The sequence below is a fragment of the Ceratosolen solmsi genome, unplaced genomic scaffold (genome assembly GCF_000503995.2).
Source record: "Ceratosolen solmsi marchali unplaced genomic scaffold, CerSol_1.0 scaffold48, whole genome shotgun sequence".
NCBI classification, from domain to species: domain Eukaryota; kingdom Metazoa; phylum Arthropoda; class Insecta; order Hymenoptera; family Agaonidae; genus Ceratosolen; species Ceratosolen solmsi.
This window is the reverse complement of record NW_011948440.1, coordinates 528921-552019: the sequence shown is the minus strand read 5'-3', so window position 1 is coordinate 552019 and position 23099 is coordinate 528921. Positions and strand designations below refer to the sequence as shown.

The 23099-nt window shown below is 32.7% G+C and overlaps 2 protein-coding genes across 2 annotated transcripts in view; one reads left to right on the top strand and one right to left on the bottom strand.

The window, feature by feature from the left end:
- Npc1a (Niemann-Pick type C-1a) overlaps positions 1–14157 on the bottom strand; it is a 17042-nt gene extending 2885 nt beyond the window's left edge. The window contains 16 exon segments of the mRNA XM_011503833.1: positions 1–27; positions 29–341; positions 436–551; positions 635–1056; positions 1137–1264; positions 1352–1649; positions 1731–1932; positions 2012–2209; positions 2484–2788; positions 3863–4080; positions 5264–5389; positions 9409–9540; positions 11078–11270; positions 11376–11665; positions 11758–12235; positions 14095–14157. The exon segment at positions 1–27 is cut by the window's left edge and continues 244 nt beyond it. Of these exon segments, the coding sequence (XP_011502135.1) occupies positions 1–27; positions 29–341; positions 436–551; positions 635–1056; positions 1137–1264; positions 1352–1649; positions 1731–1932; positions 2012–2209; positions 2484–2788; positions 3863–4080; positions 5264–5389; positions 9409–9540; positions 11078–11270; positions 11376–11665; positions 11758–12235; positions 14095–14157 (3509 nt within the window).
- Positions 14158–21581: 7424 nt separating this feature from the next.
- Positions 21582–22852, top strand: LOC105365617 (nucleoside diphosphate-linked moiety X motif 8, mitochondrial). Its single transcript, XM_011503832.1, has 2 exons — positions 21582–21819; positions 22148–22852. Exons 1-2 carry the CDS (start codon positions 21766–21768, stop codon positions 22850–22852), a joined length of 759 nt encoding a protein of 252 aa, XP_011502134.1. The 5' UTR covers positions 21582–21765.
- The last annotated feature ends 247 nt before the right edge of the window (positions 22853–23099 follow it).

Genomic DNA, 23099 nt, shown 5'->3' with positions numbered 1-23099 from the left:
GACTTGGTTTTTGTAACCCCATTTATCTAGATTAGTGTTGATCATGTTTGTAATGTTGGCTGATATGGCTCGGGCTTGCCTCATCGATTCATAGTAATCTAACGACGATTTCAGGATAGTGTGATATGCCATGAAATAAGACGCACTAACTTCAGATAATTTGGTTTTTGAATTTGTGATATAATTGACACCATGTCCATACGCCGCGTGACCACCTTTAGCGCAACTCGAATCCGGATTGTCTTGCAAGAAGAACGATACGTACTTCTCGAAGTCGGTCACGTTTGGACGATTATATTCATTTTGACTGATTTTACATGAGAAGCATTCGCTCGAGGAACCTAGATAATAAATTTCATCGTCAGAACAATCACCGTCATTCACAAATTCTTATTATTAAAATCAATGTTGAATAGTTAAAAAGTAATTACGCACTTGTATGAGGACAGAAAGATCTGTCAGTTTCGTTATATTTACAACATGATTTGGCTAAGCTTGCCCAATCAAAATAATCGTCTAGCCACGATGATGCTGGCTTAGCGACATACGTTCTGTGAAACATTATCTCTTATTAGCATTACAAACTTTAATGATGCGATAAACTATAACATTAAACGATCCGTCGAATGCTTACCTGTTTGCTAATTCCGATGCAGCGAAAATTTGAGTTGTTACCGAATCGGAATTACAATACTGTCCACTACATACTAAATTTTGAACTCTCGAGTCAGAATAATTTAAACCATCTTTAACAACAAAATACATTGGTGGGCCAATGGATAAGTAACTGTTCAAAAACTGGAAATATTTTAACACAAAACTGTCTTCCGGCATAGAGAGTTCTTGATCAAGGCCGATTTCAATATGTGGAACCACAGCTATACTAGTACAGAGCCAGCCAAAGAAGACAATTATCACTCCTGCTCGCACCCATTTTTTCATCAACAATGGTACATAGGCAACCTTGAAAATTTTGTATAGAATCCCATCGACCACCTCTTCGCTATTATCTTTCTTAGAGCCTCTTACAAAGCAGCAAATATCCAGTCTATTATTCTGTAACAAAAATTCACTCGTAAATACATACACGAGCGATACTCATAATACAAGATTAAAATTCAATTTTTAATACGTACCGCTTGTCTCACAGTGTCCAGCGCAAGCAAACTAACAAAGCACGTAATTTGCAATACGAAGTCGACTAATAAGGCCATGCCGGCATATAACGCAAAGGCCTTTACAGCTGGCATATCCGACAATCCACCTATTTATTATTGCAAAGAATTTTTATAGTTTCACGATGCACCAGCCCTTGCCATTACCTAACGTTGAAAGATTATTAGATATTTACCAAGGAAGAAGCAACAACTTTCCGACACACTCGTGAGTAGCATGCTGGGGCCAACTTGACCGAGCGTACGCCCTATGTGTTCTGGAATGGATTCGTTCGGTCGCTTGCCTTCTCTTTGATGGGTCTGCACGAGAATGAAAATGTTATCCACACCAACGGCCAGCACTAAGAAAGGAATGACTTCAATGATAATTAAAGTAGCCGGCAATCCCACGAAGCCGAATATTCCAACGGAACATATCACTGACGCTAATACAATCAGTACTCCGCCCAGACCGAGGGTAATTTTGGAATCGATCTACAAATAAATGACAATCATCGATAAACGAAACAGTTATAGAACGATAATGTAAAGCTAAACGATAATTATGTCTCTCACTAAAAGTCTACTGCAGGATCTTATTTGACCAAGGGATATCGCGATGTATGCAAACATAATGATGTACGACACTAGAATTGTCAATACATCAGATTGAGATTCTCGATTCAATTCATCTTCTATCGATCTTTCGGACGTAAATGCAAGATCCATGTAAGCCGGTTTCCTCGTTTTGGTCCAGTTTTTCATGAATTCAACGTAACTGAAGAACAAACAAAACAAAAACAAATATATATAATGCATTCGACAAGCTCTATTTATCGGCAAATTGTAAACTTTACCTTGTTTCCCATTCCATTGCCGGCAATAGTTTGGACTTGTTATGATAATTGTTAATGAGAACAGTAAGAATAATTGCTGTTGCCTTTTCGTATGGAGGATCTCGGAGATTTTGCCCTGGTTTAACAAATCCACCGACGGCAATCGCTGGCTCCACAGGTCCACCATAATTCGCAAGACAGTCGATGCTGTATGGGTTTCTTTGAAATAATGAAAAAAAAAAAAAAAATACGAATTGGAATCACCATTTATCGTATCCTCGTTCAACACAAATCGTTTTCTCTAATAAATCAAAACTATTACTTTCTAATTCTTTCATTATAAACATACTTATGAACTTCACTCGTATATAAAGCATCGACTACTTTTAACTAAAAATCTATTGAAATGTTACTTTGTAATACATGGAATAAATACATAATGTACGTAATGCGCTAATACAAAAGCCACGTTCAACACAAATTTAATACTAACTGAGTGCACGCTTTAAAGGCGTCCAAGTAGTTAATGGTGAAATTATTATCGTCCTCGCTAGAACTCTCAAATTTATCAAGATCATCTTGCCAATAGCCCCAGATACTTTGAATGGCACACTGAGAGACTGTGGTAGGGCCGGTATAGGGCGCAGAGAGTGGCGCAAAACAAACGTCGGCGAGAGTGTAATTGCCGGGGGTTACGATGGCCTTGATGCCCTCTTGAAGTTCCAGGACGGTTTTCAAAAAGTTCTCGTTGAAAACTGGACCAAATGTGATTTTACCATTGGATGTATCGTGCTCGATCTTTAAAATATATTTGAATTTTTTAATAATTATGCAGGCTCAAGAGGAATTTTAGGGTTTAGCAATGTGAAATAAAATAATATTAATGATGCGAGGGAACTTTGGTAAGATTAATCTGTAAGCGACTGCATTTATCGATTTTATAAAATTGACAATTATAATCGTGTATACGATATGTAAAATTCTAAATACTCACGATGAAAAACGATCGTGTATTATTATTACAAGTTACGTACCTATCGTTGATCATTCATTACTACATTATGACGAGGAAAAAGAAAAATCTTGATATAGATCAAAACGAGATTTCAATTCAATTCAAGTGGTAGATTTATTAAAAATTAAAGGGTAAATTACGTTTAATTTATGAAATTGACGGACAATTCAAAGTATAATATAAAGTGCCCGATTCGATTGTCGAAATTAATCGATAAATTAATATTACATTTACATCAATTATAATGATTAACTTGCCGTTACGGGAGAAAAAAAAATGGTGGCAAGAAGTAGATAAAAACGGACAAAAATAATAAAAAAAAAATAATAAAATAAAACAAACAAACAACAACAACAACAACAACAACAAATGTCAAAAAAATGTCTGCAATGCGTGCAAACTATTTTCACAATTAAGCTACTTGGTAGTGGTATAACTTGTGCAAAAATAAATCGATAAAAAGCAATGGTAATAATTATTATTAAGCATGCAAATAAGAATGTCTCTTAACTAGTATTCGGTCTATATAAAGAATTTACATGAAGAAAAAAAAGTGTTTACACTTCTGGCATTATTGCTATTTTTGCTTTTAAAACATTTATGGAGACGCCTCTGCAATTATATTAATATCTTATTGTTTCCTCATATTTGCTTCATTTTTGCAACAGTTTAGCAGCATTTTTACGGATTATCATAATCGGTCGAAGTGCACGGTCCGTGCACTTTCTCAACGTTACGTAGCTTATTACGTATGGGTATGGGCGAGGGTCGGGGGCGCGGGGGACGATGGGAGGAGGAAGGGCGAGGGAAGGCAAGATATAACAATTATCGCATTGTCGTATAAAGAAAATAATTACCGGCGGCAAATCGACGGACGTAATGATAATCTGCTCGGTCCTGTAAAACGGCTCGAAGTGGCTGTCGAAGTAGGCCCTTTCGACCCTCGAGCGTGAATTAGGTGACGCCCACAACTCCACTGGATCCGTCGTTACGTGCAGATATTTGATACCACAGCTCACAACGACGACGAAGATGACACCGAGACAGAGGACAGTCCATGGGTGGTTTGCGCACGCTACCGATCAATGATCAAGATACGACGATTAACATTATCATTTAACATTCTCTCGTGTCTCCTGTTTACTAATTTCAAGCCGTAGGAGGCTACTACTCTAGCAGTGAAAAATTATTTCAATTTACGATGAATTGAGAATGCATTTGGAGCGTAAAATTGTGTGAACTTGATATAGAATATTCAATTGAAATGGAATGTAATATAGATTGGGCTGTATGCGGCTACATATCGTACAGACGAGTTGATTATAAATATCAATTTTCATAACTAGACGAGTAAAATCAAGGAAGTACGCGATCTTCGCCGTAGGAATACCGATGTTATCGTCTTATACAAGACATTTAATCTCAATGTGTTGAACTTTAACTAACGATTTATCAAGGATTTTAATGGCGTAAGATTTTTAAAAAAGTTTAATTTCAATTATCTTTATTACGAACCGAAGTCTTGTTTAAACGTGGCTTACGATTTTCATGTAAATATAGATATGATAAAAGTATATACGAGATTGCTAAGCGCGTAAAAGATCTTTGTAAAAATGACAAGAAATTAACTCGTGTAAAAAAAAAAAGAAGAAGAAAAAATACTCCGAAATACTGGAAATGTTATGAATCATTAGTGTAATTAAAAATCATTGCTATTTATTTCAATATAATTTTCTCTAAAAAGTTCTTCTAAAAAAGTGTATATTAAATTGATTAGACGTAATGGAGGTTTTGTGAGAATAATACAAAAAAAAAAAAAGAAAAAAAAAAAGGTATTTTAAGTTAGTAAATAGTACGCTTTTTTGCATGAAAAAGATGTTTTCATTACGTCTATTTGCGAATCATATTTTTGAAAAAAATACTCACGTAATTATTTGTCTCTATTCATAGGCATATTAGTATTAATTTTGCACAAAACATCATATAAATCAAGCGAACAGAGACAAGAATAGACGCTACGGCAAAATATAGGCTCGCATCGAAATTTAAAACCGGCAAGATAAAATAAAACATTAAAAAGCGACGCAACGACGTTAGAGATGTAATTCGTTTAAAGGTCAAATAAAAAATGATATTCACGGCACAAGGGAGCGGATTTTAAGTGAGTTGTCAATCGTGATTGCCGACTACTCTCTCGTACGCTGGCTTCAATTGGTTAATGAAGCAACCGGCTGTGTTCTCTATGTGGCATAACTTACCCGTGCCCCAGCGACAAAAGAATTTCTGTAGGAACTTGTCGGTGCCAGCGCCGAGACGCTCGAGGAAGGTCGAGCCCTCCTCCTCCTCCTGCAAGCTGGACGGCAGATCGTCGTTCGAGATGACGCCTAAGTAGCAGCACGGACAAGAAAAAGATAAATAACACATATTGGTGGGCTTAATCGGTGACGTAATTCAATTCGTCGCGACATCGGTGGGAACCGCTGCTCAGGCGATCCCCTGCCGCAGTCACGACGTCACCCGTGTGCAATGTACAAATTGCAGCGCATGAGTGCGCGACGCTCAGAGAGAGAGGCGATACATTATGCTATACAAGATAATCGCGTTGATATAATGATAGAATGATAAAATCCCGGGTCCCGTGCTTATCGGGGACTCTTCAAACTCAAATGCCGTTAATTAATACGACTGCCGACTAAGGGGACGGGCGTGTGACTCGTTCCTTAGCCGATTCGACGATCGCCAAATGGCAACTGCACGTTCTTTGCCACCACGGAAAACTTTCTTTCATGGAAAATAGCGGCTAACGTCGTGGAACACATTAGCATTACTGGCTTTATGTTGGAAATCTTCCTACATTATTACAACTTGAATGTACTTTCAAATTGAAATTTTGAAATATTACCCCGCGTACGATGGCATTTATTTTTAAACTACCGCAAATGTAACCATACAAATAGCACATAAATAATTTAAGAGCAAGACGTCTTACTTATCTTACCGATAATTTATTAAATTGTTATTATTATCATCATCAAATAAAGACTTTTTTTTTCTTTTTTTTTAAGGCTGGAAAAAAAGTTGTCTGTCTATAAAATTACTCGTTATCTTATATACAATATATTCTTGAAATATTGCCAAATAATATGTTTTTCACTGAGAAGTACACGAATTAAAGCAATTTGCATTTTGTATTTTAACATGCCTGTTTATATTATTACAAACTCATAATAAACGACCTTCATATATAGAAAATTACTAATTAACTAAAAAATCTATGAACCCATCTATGAATAAATAACTAATTTCAATTAATGGCATTTTGTTTGCTAACAACATACATTTCGTAGCTAATAATTTATCATAAATACTTTAGGAATAATATAATTATAGGCAAGAGGTCAAGTCGAACCTCGGGCTCTGACAATGATGGAAAAAAAAAAAAATAAAAAAAAAGTTTATTCCCAAAATTTTAATTACGGGATTATGAACTTTACCAACTACTCGATGTGTCAAAAATAAAAATTCAATAAAAAAAAAAAAAGAAAAGATTAGTTAACTTTATCTTTCTCTTTGAGCGTCGCATATATTTAGCTATTTACAATAGCACAGAGTAAACGAAGACAGGACAAGACAACAATAAACTATTGCAATAAAGCACTGTTTTGATAAAATATTTCTCCGGATTAATGGAGTCGCTGCTTGTTAAGTTGCTTCACACCGCGATAAATTTTATCGGAGAACAATTAAATACGAAAAATATACGATAGTCTCATCTGCGAATCAGTCAGAATTTTTACATTGACAAACACGTGCGATTCTTCCCTCTCCCCAGAAAGATAATCGATATATCGTACGCAAACGCGATATCAAAGAGATAAGCTCTCGTACTTTCGACAATTTATTCATTATTTTCAATGACGCCCTTGGCATTCGCATTCAATGCATTAAACGTATTTTGCGACACGGAGATAAAAAATTTGACCATACTGAGTAGCAAGACGCATCATTTATACACACGTTATTCAATCTTACAAAAAATTCAAATTCTCTAAACATGAAAAAGGTCATGCATATTTTACGGCTTTCTACATTCATGCACAACTACCGCGTTTCCGGCATTTATTGCGTTTCTTATATCATCTCCAGTTGGGAGTTGGGAAAAAAGCTCGTCAATTCAAATGCAAGCGGCAACTTTGTCATAGCAGATAAGACACTCAAAAGTAATAACTTTACACAAACAAAAAACAAAACAAAACAAAAAACAAAGAAAAAAAAAATGAGTGACGTAAATTTGCAAAGTAAAGTACGTATGAAAAAGTATGCATTAATCAATGAATAAGGTCGTTTAATCATTGATTCAAGATACAAGCGTATGGCGCGTTAAGTAATGGCTCCATTAAAGTTCGATTAATTTAATAAAAGGTGGAAAAGTAAGCAAATATCTATAAGAAGCGACAGGCAGAGCGCAGTACAGAATAACTTGCAAAAACGCCGATCATTGCGCAATGCATTCATAATACGTGTACATCGATGCAGTAATTGTCAAATTGTAACGTTCGACAGATGTACAATTTATTCCTTTCTACGTATACACGAGGATTTATCACGCAACGTCGCCGACATTGTCGAGCATGTAAGGCCCCGCGTCCAACAATCGAAATTCGCCATCAGAGCAAATTGAATCATCGTCAATTATAATTGACTCGATTGCTCGATCTCAGGACGTGTGGCTTAAATTACCAAAAGATCGTAATGAAATTTTTAAATGCGCTGTGATATCGTGTTGAAGGAGAGACATATTACAAGCTTACAAGAATTTAGTTTAATATTTTCGAATACATGGTTTGCTACAATTCCCTTATGCGGGAAGCTTGGAAACGATCCGTAAACACTAGATTAGAAATACTTTTTTTGATCTTATGTAACGGGAGCTTTTTCGATTGTAAGCGTGAAATGAAAGCCTTGTAAGTTTTTGCTTTTTAATACCGGTTTAAATTTTTATGGTATAATGATGTAAATTCTTGTTTTCCTGTTTTCCTGACTCGACAAAATACGAGAATAATAATTTACGATAATTGCAAGCAAAAGAAAATAAAAAAAGCAAGGAACGAACCGAACATTTTCCAATAATCAATCAATCAAGCTATTCAGTACAATTAATAAATTTATAGTCATATTAATTTACAAAAGGATACAATTTTAGAAAAAATTTTGAAGAAATGTTTTATTTAATTTTCTATTGTGAATTTTTTTTGCATTAACAATGCATTAATATTTTTCTATACTTGTTCAGAAATGTCATATTAGCAATACGTTAAAAGCAAATCTATAATTATTATTTTCGTTCATAACTTATGTACTTTACAATTTTCTTAGAGAAGAATATTATATCGCGGTATCGATTTTATTAAGAAAATTCAATAATTAATTTATAAAAATGACGAAGAAAAGAAGCTTCGAAAAATTGTTTTAATTTTCTTATTTATTTATTAATAAATATCTATGACTTTGCGTGCAATTTTCTCAAATATTATACCTTTACGTTAGAGGAATAATGTTATTATGAACAATTTTAACATAAGCTGTAATTTAATCAATATTAGCATAACAGTGTATTTATAAGCAATTTTTTTTTTCATTTTATAAATAACCGTTTATATTTTTAAGAACAAAAAAGCCTCAATGACAAGAATAATCAAAGGTTCGAATAATATGTAGAAATAATGCATTTTAATGCCTTAAATGCCTTGCGAACGAGCATTTAATAGAAAATCAAATTTATATAAATTATTTAAACAAGCAAGTTAGGCAATAATACAAGCAGTTAAAGCATTCACAATAGTTTGTTATTTTATTAGCTTGCAGGATAGATACACAAATACAGCAACACTGACAAAAGTCTGTAAAGATGCTTATCAAAATAATATTCAAATGTGATGTAATTTAAATCAAATTAAATATTCTTTTGATAACGGTAATGAAAGATGTGAATAAAGAAATGAATATAAGAGAATCGAGTTAAATCGTACAATTTACTTTGAATATGTTATCTATTGAATAAATGCTAATTAAATTATTATTATAAATAACACAAATAATCCAAATAAGTGATTTTAAAAGCGTGTATTCTTTGAATTGCTATTAATCATGAAATAAAAACATTTAAATATTAATGTTTATTTGGAATTGAGAAGTTTTATTAGATTTTGTCATAAAAACAATACATTTTCTACGCTTTCTTGTATATGTATATATATATACATACATATGAGTACCACGTATGAGCTTTGTTGAGAAAGCTTTCACTGAAATCGTACGAATTAACTTCAATCTCCTCTACTCGGTACGCAAGTTAATATTAAAAAAAGGAAAAGAAAATTGTAAGTTAGATTTGAAGACCTACTGGAACGTTTAGACTGGAGTGGACTGTCTTCTTGGTCAGCGGCTAGAGCAATACGAGCACCATCTCCTGGGTGATGTAGCCCAGCGGCTAGACGCCTACCCACCTGTCTTCCTACTTCCTCCCCTCGTGCAACTATATACACATACACACACCATACGTACACTACTTATGAAAACTCTTTTCAATTTCATCTCTCTCTCTCTCTCTCTCCCCCTCCCCCCTCCCTCTCTCTCTCTCTCTCTCTCTACTTTTTCAAATAATCTTTAATCTTTTTATTACGCGAAAAATATTCTATATTTTAAAAAGCAATTTGTGTAATGCACAATAGTGAATTTTGAAATGGTTTGTCATTTCTAATGCTATACTATTTGTTAATTATCATTTGCTATTACATAATACTCAAGTTGTCTACACAAAGTTTTGAATAAGTAAATAAATAACTTCAACTTTTAATATATATTTATAAATGGTTCGAAAACGTTAACCTTTATTATTATTATTATTATTAAATTTTAATTATTTAATAAAAAAAAAATTTAATGTTAAAATCGAATAAAGCACATTGTTTAAGGAATACGTAAATAAATTCAGCGCAAAAATGAAAGGCAAATCTTATTGGCATCGGGTAATATAATTAAATTGCCGTGCATAAATTTATAACATTTACTTTTACGATAATACACGTCAGATTTTCAAATTTCATTATTAATTCATTACACAAGAGAAAAACTTTTGAATGAAGAAGAACTAACAGAAGAACTTTTTAAAATGATTAGGCAATAATTGAGGCGGTTTTTTTTTCTTTTGTTTTTTCATTTGCTGCTTACTAATTTATGTTTGAATTATAATCAATATTATTATTAAAATTACTTAATATTTCCAAATTAGTTTGAAGTGATGCATCATGTAACATTAGCAATCGAAGTCTATTATTTCAATATAAGATTCTTCGAGTAATTTAATGCTTCTAATAATGTTACAATGAAGTATTTTAAAGATAAGGATGACATGAACAATAAAATAAAAATTATTAGTATATCTAGTGTATACAAAATTAAAAACTTTGAATAAATGATTAGGTTAAACCACAACCGATAAGAGGACTAATGTGCATACAATCCTTCACCTTTTCAAAATAATGCTAATTCAAAATAATGTATAAAAACCACACATATCAATGACTCGTGATAACAAGATAATATATTTAATGCTTTTTTTCCATCGTTTGGACGTGCAATAATAATAAGAAAAAGTAATTATCGAAAGTTTTTCAAAGCCATTGATATCAATCTGTAAATAGGTGAAAAATGAAAGTAAACTTATTAAAAAAAAAAAAAAAAAAAATATATATATATATATATATATATAAAATAAATAAATAAATAAATAAATAAATAAAAGAAAAGAATAACAATAATAATACAATAAATCAAATTTAATCATAATGTTATGACAACATAAGAAACATTATTATTTGAGGGTAAAAATAAGTTTACCTATTGCGAAATCAAATTTTCTCTAAATGTTTCTAACGAACATTCTATGCTGAAAATGTGATTTTGATTTTTTGACAAAACTAAATAATCGAAGGTTAATTAACATTAAATCAAATATAATTTCGATAATGCTTCTTATCGTCTGCCTCGATCGATAATATCTAGGAGCTTACCTATTTTCTTACGGTTATTGAAGCAGAACAGAGATAAAATAAAGATGGTGCTTCCACAAATGAAAACTATTGTCATAATAACAGCGTATCCATCGTAGCTTATGAGCGTGAAAGGTTGTGGCAATGGTGGGAGAGGCGGGGGTGCCGGACAGCTTTCTTGACAATCAACGCAACTGCACGCTGGAGATTTGGCCTGATAAATGGAAAAATAATTTTACATATTTTACCAAACCATTGGTCAGGCCGACGAGGCACAAACAATTCCATTTATTCATCGCAGCATAACCTGCGCACTTACATTTAAAGGCTTGTTACAAGGTGTAATTTCCGGATCCATGGGTATAAAATTGCCAATTGCTTTATCAGTGGCAATATAATCAATTTGAAAAGGTACAAATGGATTATTATTATCTCCCATGTAATGGAACCATTTCTCCGGTGAACATCGACTCGATCCATATTCACCGCACATTAAATCTAACGCCAGTTGACCAGAACTTGGCATAGATACTCTACTGCACGACTTATACGTCTCATTAAAATATTTTGGCGTGAAGTATGCCTGAATTCCATTGATGTACGATGTGTCTATAAAAATACATAACGGTTAAGTAGAAAATGCCCCGAGAGCCATAAGGATAATTATCAAACAACATCTCGCAATAAATTTGCCAACGTACTGTCCGCTTTCTCAATTTGCGTAACGTTTATGAATGTCGATTGGTGCGGACTGCAGGTGAACTCGCAAATCTGCTTGGCAAAGTTGCTCATGCAGCTTGGACACCTTTGTAAGATACTCGAAGCCAAACGAATGTTCGTATCGAGCGTTATCAGTTGCTTCGTATCGCAACAAGTTCGCGGTACGTCTCCGCTTCCTGGCAACATATATTGACAGTGTTTGGCAAAGATTTCTTGACCGTGCATATCCAGTGCCTTTGCCGGGCCATCGTAAGGGCAATTTTTCACGTGCATGGTCATCGGGTCTCTATAACATTCGCCATACCAGATGCAATGGCCATCTTCCGCGGCCGCTGCAGCCTGAAAATTTTCATCGCCACATTCATTCTGATTAGCATTTCGCCGATGCCCGCATTTATACGGATAAGAGACAATTAAATATCCGTTCTCCCAATAACATAACCCACTCTGCGTATCGTTTTACGACCAAAGTACAAAACAAATAAAAAATAAATAAATAAATAAATAAATAAATAAATAAATAAATAAATAAATAAATAAATAAATAAATAAATAAATAAATAAATAAATAAATAAATAAATAAATAAATAAATAAATAAATAAATAAATAAATAAAAAAAAAACAAAAAAAATAAACAAAAAAAAAAACCACGACTGTGTTATACATTCTCATTTTTCACTAGAAACGAGTGATAACAAAGCCACTCGTCCTTTACCTGCAATCAAATAATACTAATAACGTCAGTCGGCGTATAAATAATAAAAATTGTGAGCTCGAATACGGGCCAAAGCTACTACTACTATCTCTATCGTGCACGCATTAGCCATAATCGTCTGTCGCGTTATACGGCTACTTTAAATTTCCCATAACGTTAATTCCTTTGTAATCAATAGACACGAGTCAAGCGAGGTGGTATGCGATGGATGTCTCACCGACGTATCCTTGATTACGCTTACGATCGATTCTATATAAGCTGCTAATTCTCAAGGATGAATCCGAGTTACTTTAGGCTCGAACGATAATGACCCAGTATTACAATAACTGGAAATCCAATATTCGTGCGACCGTTTCGCGTATATCTTTATCTTTCTCGTGTCATTGGCCTTCCGACTTTTCCGGCTTCCTATTATTAATTACTCATCGGATCGTAGCCGAGGTGTATGCATAATCGCTCTTCCTCAAATCATTATTCGTCGTAAAAATTATTCCTCATCGGCGATCGTTATTCACGAAGCGACGGCTCAACTCGCTTTTGCATTCCGAATTTACCAGTCGCAGAGGACAAATATTAGTCCGTCGAATAAATAGATTGGATAAATAGAAAGGAGGGGAGAAATTTCATCCACGCTGGTCATCGTCATCGTCGTCGTCGTCGTCGTCGTCGTCGTCGTCGTCATCGTCATCGTCGCGATGGACGTATCGACCTTTCAAGCCATAATTAAATTAATAAACCTGCTGCTTGCCGATAGGAACTTCGAACGATGGGGTGACCTGACGTCATCGCACGATCAACTCGAGAATCGTCGTCTCACGTACCGTTTACTCATGCGTGCGGCGCGCGGCTGCGTACATCCGTGTATCCCCTCTCCGCCCCTTTCCGCCCTCTCGCACGCAACTACGAGCATTTTAACGAACCTTTTTAAACTATCGTACTTTCATTATTCTCCACGATTCGAGCGTAAAACCGTGGAACATCACTCGCCAACTAACATAACTAGCACAACTTATAGGCAACAATTTATCGAAAATCCATATCGCTTATTTCCAATATCAATAATCAATAATATTGAAAGGTAGAAAGTGTAAGAGAGCCGGGCGGGGCAATTACAACGGAATGGCGAATCGTAAAAACCCATAATATATATCCAGCTATTGCGAACTATTTTACTCGTGTTGGCCTACAGTTTGCTAGTGAAAGATTTGATTTAACTGAAAGAAGCGAGTCCGTGAGGACAGAAGCGAGTAATACATAGTCCAATCGAGTAGAAACTATGCCACGATAATAGCGTAAAAGGGTCGAACGCGACGAAATACCATGTGAATAAATAAGGTACGAGGAGACAGGCACGTTGGTATAGACGGACGGTCAATCATGGGTGCGGTGGTAGTAAGATAGTGCACGCGCGCGCCCAAACGCACGGATACGCGGTTACGCGGTTACGCGTACGCCGCCAACGGATGCATCACTTTTCCCACTAATCCCATTAATCCCAGTCCATTCAACTATGCAGGAGGGCTTTGCGTCGGAGAATTTCTGTGCTTTGAAAGAGAGTCACGCGTAATCAACGGACTAATTGTCGAATGATCGATACTTACTTGAACGGCGAGGGCCTGGATGGCGATGAGGATGAAGACAAACGTCGAGGAGAGTCGGAACATCTTCGCGACGGGTTCGTCCCGCGGCGAAGGCTCGTAAGGCCTCGACACGACGTACCGCCGCGCGATCATATTTGCGCCGCTGCTTTCGCAGTCCGGTCCTCGTTTCCTCCTCCTCCACCTCCTTCACCACCTTAATCACCTTATTCGCTACTATCACTACTACTACTACGGCCGCCGTCGCCAATACCACTGCCACGATCACCACCACCACCACCACCGTCGCCACTACCTCCGAGACCACCTCCACCACCACCACCACCGCTGCCGCCGCCGCCGCCGCCGCCGCCACTACCTTCTCCTCCTTCTTCTTCTATCTTTCGCTCTTGCAGCCTGCTCGGTGCGTACGCACACGCACGCAAACACGCGGGGGGTACACAAACAACGACGATTACGAAGGTGACTGGAAGAAATAGTATCGCCAACACTCTCACGAGCCCGAGTAACGGCGGCGACGAGGTTGGACCATTTGGCTTCACCTCGGGTGTGTCAAAGCGGACGACAGCTACTGCTCCTCGGCCGCGTGACTTACTATCGACAACGGCAACTAAGCGGACCGAGAAAAGAGGCCTCGCGTACGATCCCGACGACTGACGACGTTCACCGACGAGGCCTGATGCACACGTAAAAAATCAAGTATACGAATTCTCGGGGATTGGCCGTCTCATTCGCTTGCCGTCGCCGCCACCGCCGCCGTCGCTGCTGCTGCTGCTGCTGCTGCTGCTGCTGCTACCACAGCCGCTAGTCACTAAGCTTCGACTTTCGACTTTCCACTAGACGTCGGTCACACCGACTCTTTTGACCACTTTCTCTCTCTCTCTCTCTCGCTCCGTCTCCATGTCTCAGCCCCACTGTTCCGCTCCAAGGTCGAACAATTCCCTAGACGCGGTGGCGCTGCGAGCCAATAGAACCGCTTACTGGCGCAATTTTGAAAGCGCGGGTCCCCGATGACGGAGTTTGCGGCTCTCTATAATCGTCCTAACTGCGGGGTGACGTCTGCGATCCATTCGCTTCTTGCACTTTGCCTGAAACTTTTCGGCCCATCATCATTTGATAAAGGAGCGTAATTATGGCTAATGTAGGACCAAGTAGATGAGGTCGCTACGGCCGTGCTACTTATTCGCCTTAATTACTTTCGTTTGAAACGTCCATTCTGAGCATTATTTTGCAAATGTCCCATATGCCGAAGAAAGGCCATAATGATCGTTAGAAATATGATTATTAGAGGACATCGACACTTGACGTGCACCTTATTTAAGATTTACAATGCGTACGCAATTATTAGGTAGCATTGGTTTTATTTACAGAGTTACCGTTAATTTAATTTGCGATATTACATTAAATATATATATATATATATATATATATATATATATATATATATATATATATATATATAGAATCGCTGACAAGTAATTTAAACTTTTTCATTAAATTCTTTATTGGTGAAAGAATCGAAAGATTTTATTCAATGTCAATGATCTCCTCTCATGTTTGAAATATTCGATAAATTTTATTTCCTATTTGGGCCAAGTATTTTAACGTCAATTGCACTTTATCAAATGCGCGTTGAATGAAGAGAATCCGCAGAAAAAAAAAAACAAGAAAACAACGGAGTTTATTAACAATTTTACAAACGAATAGAACCATAACGAGGATGAATTTGGCATTTTCATGCTTAATTTACGTCCCTTTAAAGACAGATTTATTATAAGTTGCTTTTGACCATATAAATCCCAAAGTGCATGACTAATTGTATGTAACGCGAGCACGGATATATTGAAAATTTACATGTAACTTAATCGTTTCAGCATTTAAATTAAGTTTTATTAGAGGAATTCGACAGTCGTCTGTTAATTATATATCGCCGAATCTACGATATATCATTTTGCACTAGACTTTTCATTTTTATGAAGAAAATGCGACGTTACGGTATATCTAGAGACGTAATTATCGACTATATTAAACGTTATCTTTGAAATACTCTTAGAAGTGTGAATGTGATTTTTTTCACGTAAATGTTATCAAGGGGTTTGTAGAGTATCTCGACTGTAAATACTGTTATGATAAGGTATTGAAGGAAATAATATTTACTACGCTATTTTAGAATAAATGCACACTTATGCTCGGACATATAATTGATATAAAGTTAATAAAAATCTAATTTCAATTGTGTGCTTATGCGTGCGTGCGTGCGTGCGTGCGTGCGTGCGTGCGTGCGTGCATGCATAGATGCGCGCTCAGGAAAAACCCACACGGACACGATAAATTTACTTGCATTGATTGAAGAAATTATACATTCATTAATGAAGGAAATAAATCGCCGACTATATAGTTCTATAAGAATAAATAATAATGTATTTCACACATTTTATTGAATAGATGTCATTTAATATTCCAAGTTGATAAAATAAAATGCTTTATATTGATTATTTTTTTTCTCTGTATTATTAAGATAACAGAGTTAAAAAATAAAAAATTAAGAAATAATTTATATTCAATTTTTTTTTATTTTATTTTATTTATTTTTTTTTTTAATCTAAAGAAGGATTTATTTCAAAATTCATTCTAATAGAGATAGTTTGATAGAAATTTATTTCTAGAATACATAATACTCGCACCAACTTAATATTCTCTTTAAATAATTTGTTTTAAAAATGTTATAATAGTAATATTTAAAATAATGAAATTTCAAAATCTAGTATATGAAGAATATCATCGTGTCATAAAATTACTGTTTTAATATTATATTATTCCAATATCCAAACAATTTATAAATATATATGAATATGAATACGTTCTGTAAAAATAGTTAATCTCGCGTTATTTAAAGTTCAATAGATTGAAAATTTATTATAATATATAAAAATAAAAAATTTGGTGTAAATATTTAACACCGTATTTAAAATACTCGAATCCGTTGTCAAATTTGATAAATTACTTTTTGTCTCAAAGTTCATCCTTTGTGGTTGTTAAGTTTTTTTTTTCGCACTTTAAATAGGGAAACAAGTTTTGCTCATATTTTCTGGGGACTAAAATAAAATTTTCAAGGATTACAAGACTTCTATCATCGGCTTCCGTCATCATTTTTATTTAAATCTTACTTTTTACATGCTTATTGAGTGTTTAAAATCCAAAGTATTTCAAAAGGAATAATGTATTCTATATTATATTATAAAATTCACTTTATACTTTAAAATAATAAAAGCATTAACTGTTAAAAGAATTTCATATTTTTAATAGAATACAATCTATTTACAAATTGTGAATCTTTTATTTATATGAGAAATTAAGATTTATAGGCTAAATCAGCATAATTATTTATTAACCAATAGGACTGGTTTCCTATTAAATCACTAACAAATAGAATGTGCCAATTTATTTGTAAATACAATGTAATGGTAAATACAAGTATTCTGTTTTTTAATATTTTCATCCTGGTTATTAAATTTATAAATGAAGATTGTGTATCGTTTCTAAATTGAAATCTCTATACATATTTCAAAGTCGGAACTTAACAAAATGAATATACTTATTATACTATAAATATAATGGATATCAAGTGAGAATATTACAAACAATAAGTAATTAAACATGAAACGAATCACAGCTTGATAATAAGATTCGTGAATACGAGTTTTTATCATTTTGTAGCAATTCACTATCGAATACGAGTAATTGTTATGTCAATTTTTTTTTTTGTATCACAAACAAATTAAAATATATTTTTTAAAGTAAAAAAGCATTGAATTTTCTTATTATTTTTTTATTACATTATATTACATAAAATCAATGTGGATATATATTTGCTTCAATAAAGATAATTAATTGTCAGATCTTTTGTAATTTATATTACACCTATTTTAATAACAAATATGTATAAGAAAAATGAACAAGTATCGATATTCTTTACATGTTGTATTACCGAAATACCAATTAACCGTAATATTTGTTAAGATATCCAAATCGTTAATTACTATTGGTATAGTGACAATTCATTAATTATTAGAATATTGGCAATTCTATGACAAAACTGTCAAAACTTCAAAATTGATAACAATGTGAAATTTAAAATGTTCAAACTCATATGCTAAAATACAGTTGATAATAACATTTTCCGGTTTCATATTATTGTTTCATATACGTATCTATTCACATAATAATCAAGTATCTTCTTCGTCTTTTTGCTTCTGTAAGTGTCGTATTTCAAGTAAAAGTGTCATATCGTCACAATGATTTAACATCGTATTTATTTTTTATAATAAAAATAGTCATTTTTCCCCCGATATCACCGAGATGTCTCATGTATCTACCATTCTTTGGACAATTTATATAAGAAGACAACGTATTCTCTTATTAGATTCAATCACAGCCACGGCGGCAGCGTCTGCTTAATAAAATCACCTGCTAATGACTTAATAAGAATAATAAAGTTAGTATTGCACCACAAACAACATTTACTTGAGCTCGAACATACTCATATTCGAAAGCGCAATTATTTTGCCGCTGATCGTGAAGATGAGCGTCTACGTCATTTAGAGCAAGTACTAATGGAGTATTCAGATCGAGTTACTCAAATTACTCTTTGTATTTAAAAGTTCTCAAAGGATGCCATCGGTTACGGCATAATCTGGCCAAAGTTAAAGATCAAGTTTGGGGCCACAGGAACTCATTGCCTTCTTGGCATTATATAATATTTACAAGCGAGTTTCGTTTCGACAACACGAATGGTTCGAGTTTCTCCTCGTCATAGCGACAAATATATTCGTAAATTATATATTCGAGTTTTTTTTTTTCTCCCCTCCCCAAACCTCATAGTCGTCCTATTATATTCAGTTCCTATATCTTATATCATATCTTAAGTTATGAGTTATATATTATCGTTGCGTAATGCATATGCACATATAAACATAAAATGTATATAATATATATAATATAATGGACTAAATTGATATTACATATTAATACTTATAATAAGAATTAGAAGGAGATTTTCATTACTAATTATTGCTTCATCTACATTTATCGTTAAATTACTTTCAATTAGATTTAAATAACGCAACTTAAAATTGAAATTCCGGACAATTTGGAAATGTAAAATTTACGTCAAAAAAAAAAAAAAGTTTCGATATTTTTAATAAAAGTTATGAAACTAAAGATTTAATAAAGTAAACCTACCTTCAATTACCATTTATTCGAATAAATTTTCACGTACTGTCTACACGTCGGCTTTAAGAATGCTTTATTTAAATAAAGAATAAGTCTGATAAATTTTTTCCAATAATATTATGGCAGTTAAATATATATTTTTGTTATAGAAACAATTACTATATCATTTAATATTAAGAGTCATAATATAAATATTTTTAAAAAATCTAAATTCTTTCGTTTCGTCGTTATATGCATTATATACATAAATAGGATATTACCGTTAATTCATTTTTTTGAAAACTTTGCTTTATACGAATATGCGGCAGTAATTTTTTAAAAAGAATTTTATGAGAGTGAGCCGTTAACGTGACAAAAGGCTTACACAATCATCTCCACGATTTATCTCGTCAAAGTAGCAGCAGCTTTGACCAATACATACAATCTATAATTTACATGTAATAATTGTAAAATTATAGTTTTCTTATATTGTAAATTGTAGATACGATTAGTACTGAATTAGTAATGGAAAAATAAAAAAAATAAAATAAACATGAAATGCATTCAACGTACTGTATATAAGTACTTAAATACACTTATTTTATGACGAATCAAGAAAATTTATTTAAAAGGGAAAAGCCTGTTAATAAATCAATAGTATTAGTATATAATATGCGCGTCAATATTTCACATTCATTTAATGTTTTAAAAGTTTTTAATGTTCAATTAAAATACAGAGATTAAACTTTAATTAATTATTAATAAAATAACTTTTTTATTTTGTATTAAACGAGTGCTTTTATTCGGATATATAATGTATAATACATTTAAATAATTTTTCTGACGACCTCCTAATTAAAATGTATAAAATATTTTTAAAAACCCTTTACAATTAATTGGACTGAACAGTTTAAATGATTTTCATTTGCAAAATCAATTAGTCCTATCAACAAAAAATCATAACATAAAACAAAAAACTATAATAGTTTTTGTTGCATTCACGTAACATTCGTGCATTTATGAACAATCTTTATTGTAAAACATTTACAATTTATACATAGGAGCAGCAATCTTTTGTATCGCAATGGAATAGTCCACTGTAATAGAAATTCATTCCTAAAACTTGCAAACAAGTGTGAGTATCGGATTACCAGGATATGTCTTGCAGAAATATTCCCAAACTCCAATCTTTGGAAGATTTATCCCATATATTTAGTTTATTTAAAAGTTGAACTACTAATACTTTCAATGAAAAATTTGAGAACATTTTGTTTTTTAGTAGTTTTATCCTCTTATATCCTTTCTCCTGTCAATATTTAAGATTTATTATTTTGGTTGCTACCAAGTATTGGTAGTCTATGGTAAACTCATATTTTTCCAACTTCTACAAGAAAATTGACTATCGTCTGAACTAAAATTCTTGTAACAATCTTCAGATATGAGTCAAAAGTTGCATTAGTTAAATATCGTCAACAATCCACTAGTTACAATTAAAATTTTTATTATCCAATATTTAAGAGCAACGAATGTGAGGAATAAAGATTTATTCGTATCAATACCAAGCTGTTGATAAACTAAACTTTTACCAATGGACAAATTAATATTGTTTTGTACTTCCATTGTTTTGAATTATAAATTATTTAAATATAAGAATTAACAATTTGTAAAATTGCATTACGCTTATATTCTTTATATATATATATATATATATACATATATAATTTAATTTTTTAATGTTTAATAGCATACAAAATTATGATGATGTTAGGTTGATTGAATCATCTGTAAGCAATATTTGTTTGAAAGTTAAATAGACGTTTAATATGCATTAAAAAAAAGTTATATATGAAATGTCTAGTATCAATTACATATAATATTGTATAACATTTCTTTTACAACATTTACATACCTTCTACGCATACATGCATGCACATATATAGATATACTGATTGATAAAGACTTAATTACTTATATGTAAATTAACAAATGAACTCTTTATCTGTTATTAAAGAAATAAATAATTAAATTGTTAAATCTATAATAACCTCAAATTTAAGTATCATAGCAATTACATATTATTTCTCGACTGCTCTTTTGTTTAGTAATGGCTATCCCAATAACTTTGTTTAATATCGTAATTGAAAATAAAATAATATAATATATATATATATATATATATATATATATATATATATATATATATATATATATAATATTCAATTAAACGTAGACTTAAAAAATTAAATAATTTTAATTGCAAGAAGACAAGGTTGGCTACACTGTCGCTAACAGCTGGTTGCGAAAAGTCGAAACTTCTGCTTTCACTATTCACATTAATACAAAATTATTGACAGCGATGATTAACATTTCTTGATTTCATTAAACTATAATATTAAATTAGTTTTTAACGGTTGCCGAAAAATTATCTTGCTGCAGGTGTGAGTGATTGTAAAATTATCACTAATGATTCATAAAGTAATACAAAGAAAAGCTGAGATTTTCCCTATCGTTGCAAATGTAAGTTATGACTATGACATTGAACACCTCAATTTTTGGTATTAGTAACATTTTATAATAATAATAATAACAATAAATTACTAAATACGAACAATATATGCCCATAATAGTACTAAGATAATCATGGATAAAATTACAATTCAAATTGTAAATATAATTTATTTTAGGTTTTAATTAATTCTGTTGAATTCATTGATTAATTAATGAATCTATGGGTTAATAATTGGTTAAAATAATTGTGCGATATCCTGAAGAAAAAAAAAGCTTATATAATAATAATAAATAAAATTTAATGCAATTATTGATTCAATATTTATTCACTTGCTAGTGGTTCAATTCACAAAGACAAGTCAGTACCAAATTATTAACTCAATTGACGCCAGGAGCAATTATCAATAATCAAGCGAAAGTATCATGTATAAAACGACTGAAATGTATAAACCAAAATGACAAAACGGAAGAGAGTTCAAATAAAGCAGCGGTTCTGGTACCTTTGTGTATACATAATGGAAAATTGGGTTTATTATATACATTGCGATCGCATAAAGTGAGTATGAATCGTGGACAGGTGTCATTTCCAGGTGGCATGAAAGATTCGAATGATGCAAGTTTGGAAGACACAGCTTTGAGGGAAACTTGGGAAGAGTTACAAATATCTAAGGATATTATTGATGTTTGGGGTACAGCAAACTTAATTAAAAGGAAACATGTAACTGTTTTACCCGTATTAGGTTACATTGGTGAAATTGATCCTAAAAGTCTTCAAATTAATAAAAATGAAGTAGAGGAAGCATTTGTTCAGCCATTAGAAAAATTATGCGACCCCAAATTATGTCGATATACCTCTTTTAAAAACAGTTATGTCTTACCACTATATCTAGGAGCAAATTATAAAATCTGGGGATTAACCGCAGTAATTACACACATAGTTATGAATGCGCTTGTACCAGATGTGTATAAGAATAAACTTCCACTTATGCAATTTGTAGATGATACTAAAGCAAGTTCCACCACTACTATCAAGATATCTTGATCTATGTAAAAAATTATTAAAATATTTAAATTTTATGTTAATAAGTTAATATAACAATGTTTATTCTTTCAATTTATTTAATAAGAATCAAATATATATATATATATATATATATATATATATATATATTTCTAAACAATTTTGTACAAACTTGTATTTATCCAAAAATGTACAATGTATATAAAATATTATACTTTGTATATCGACATTTAAAGTTTCGTAATATTTAACATTTTTACATAAACTC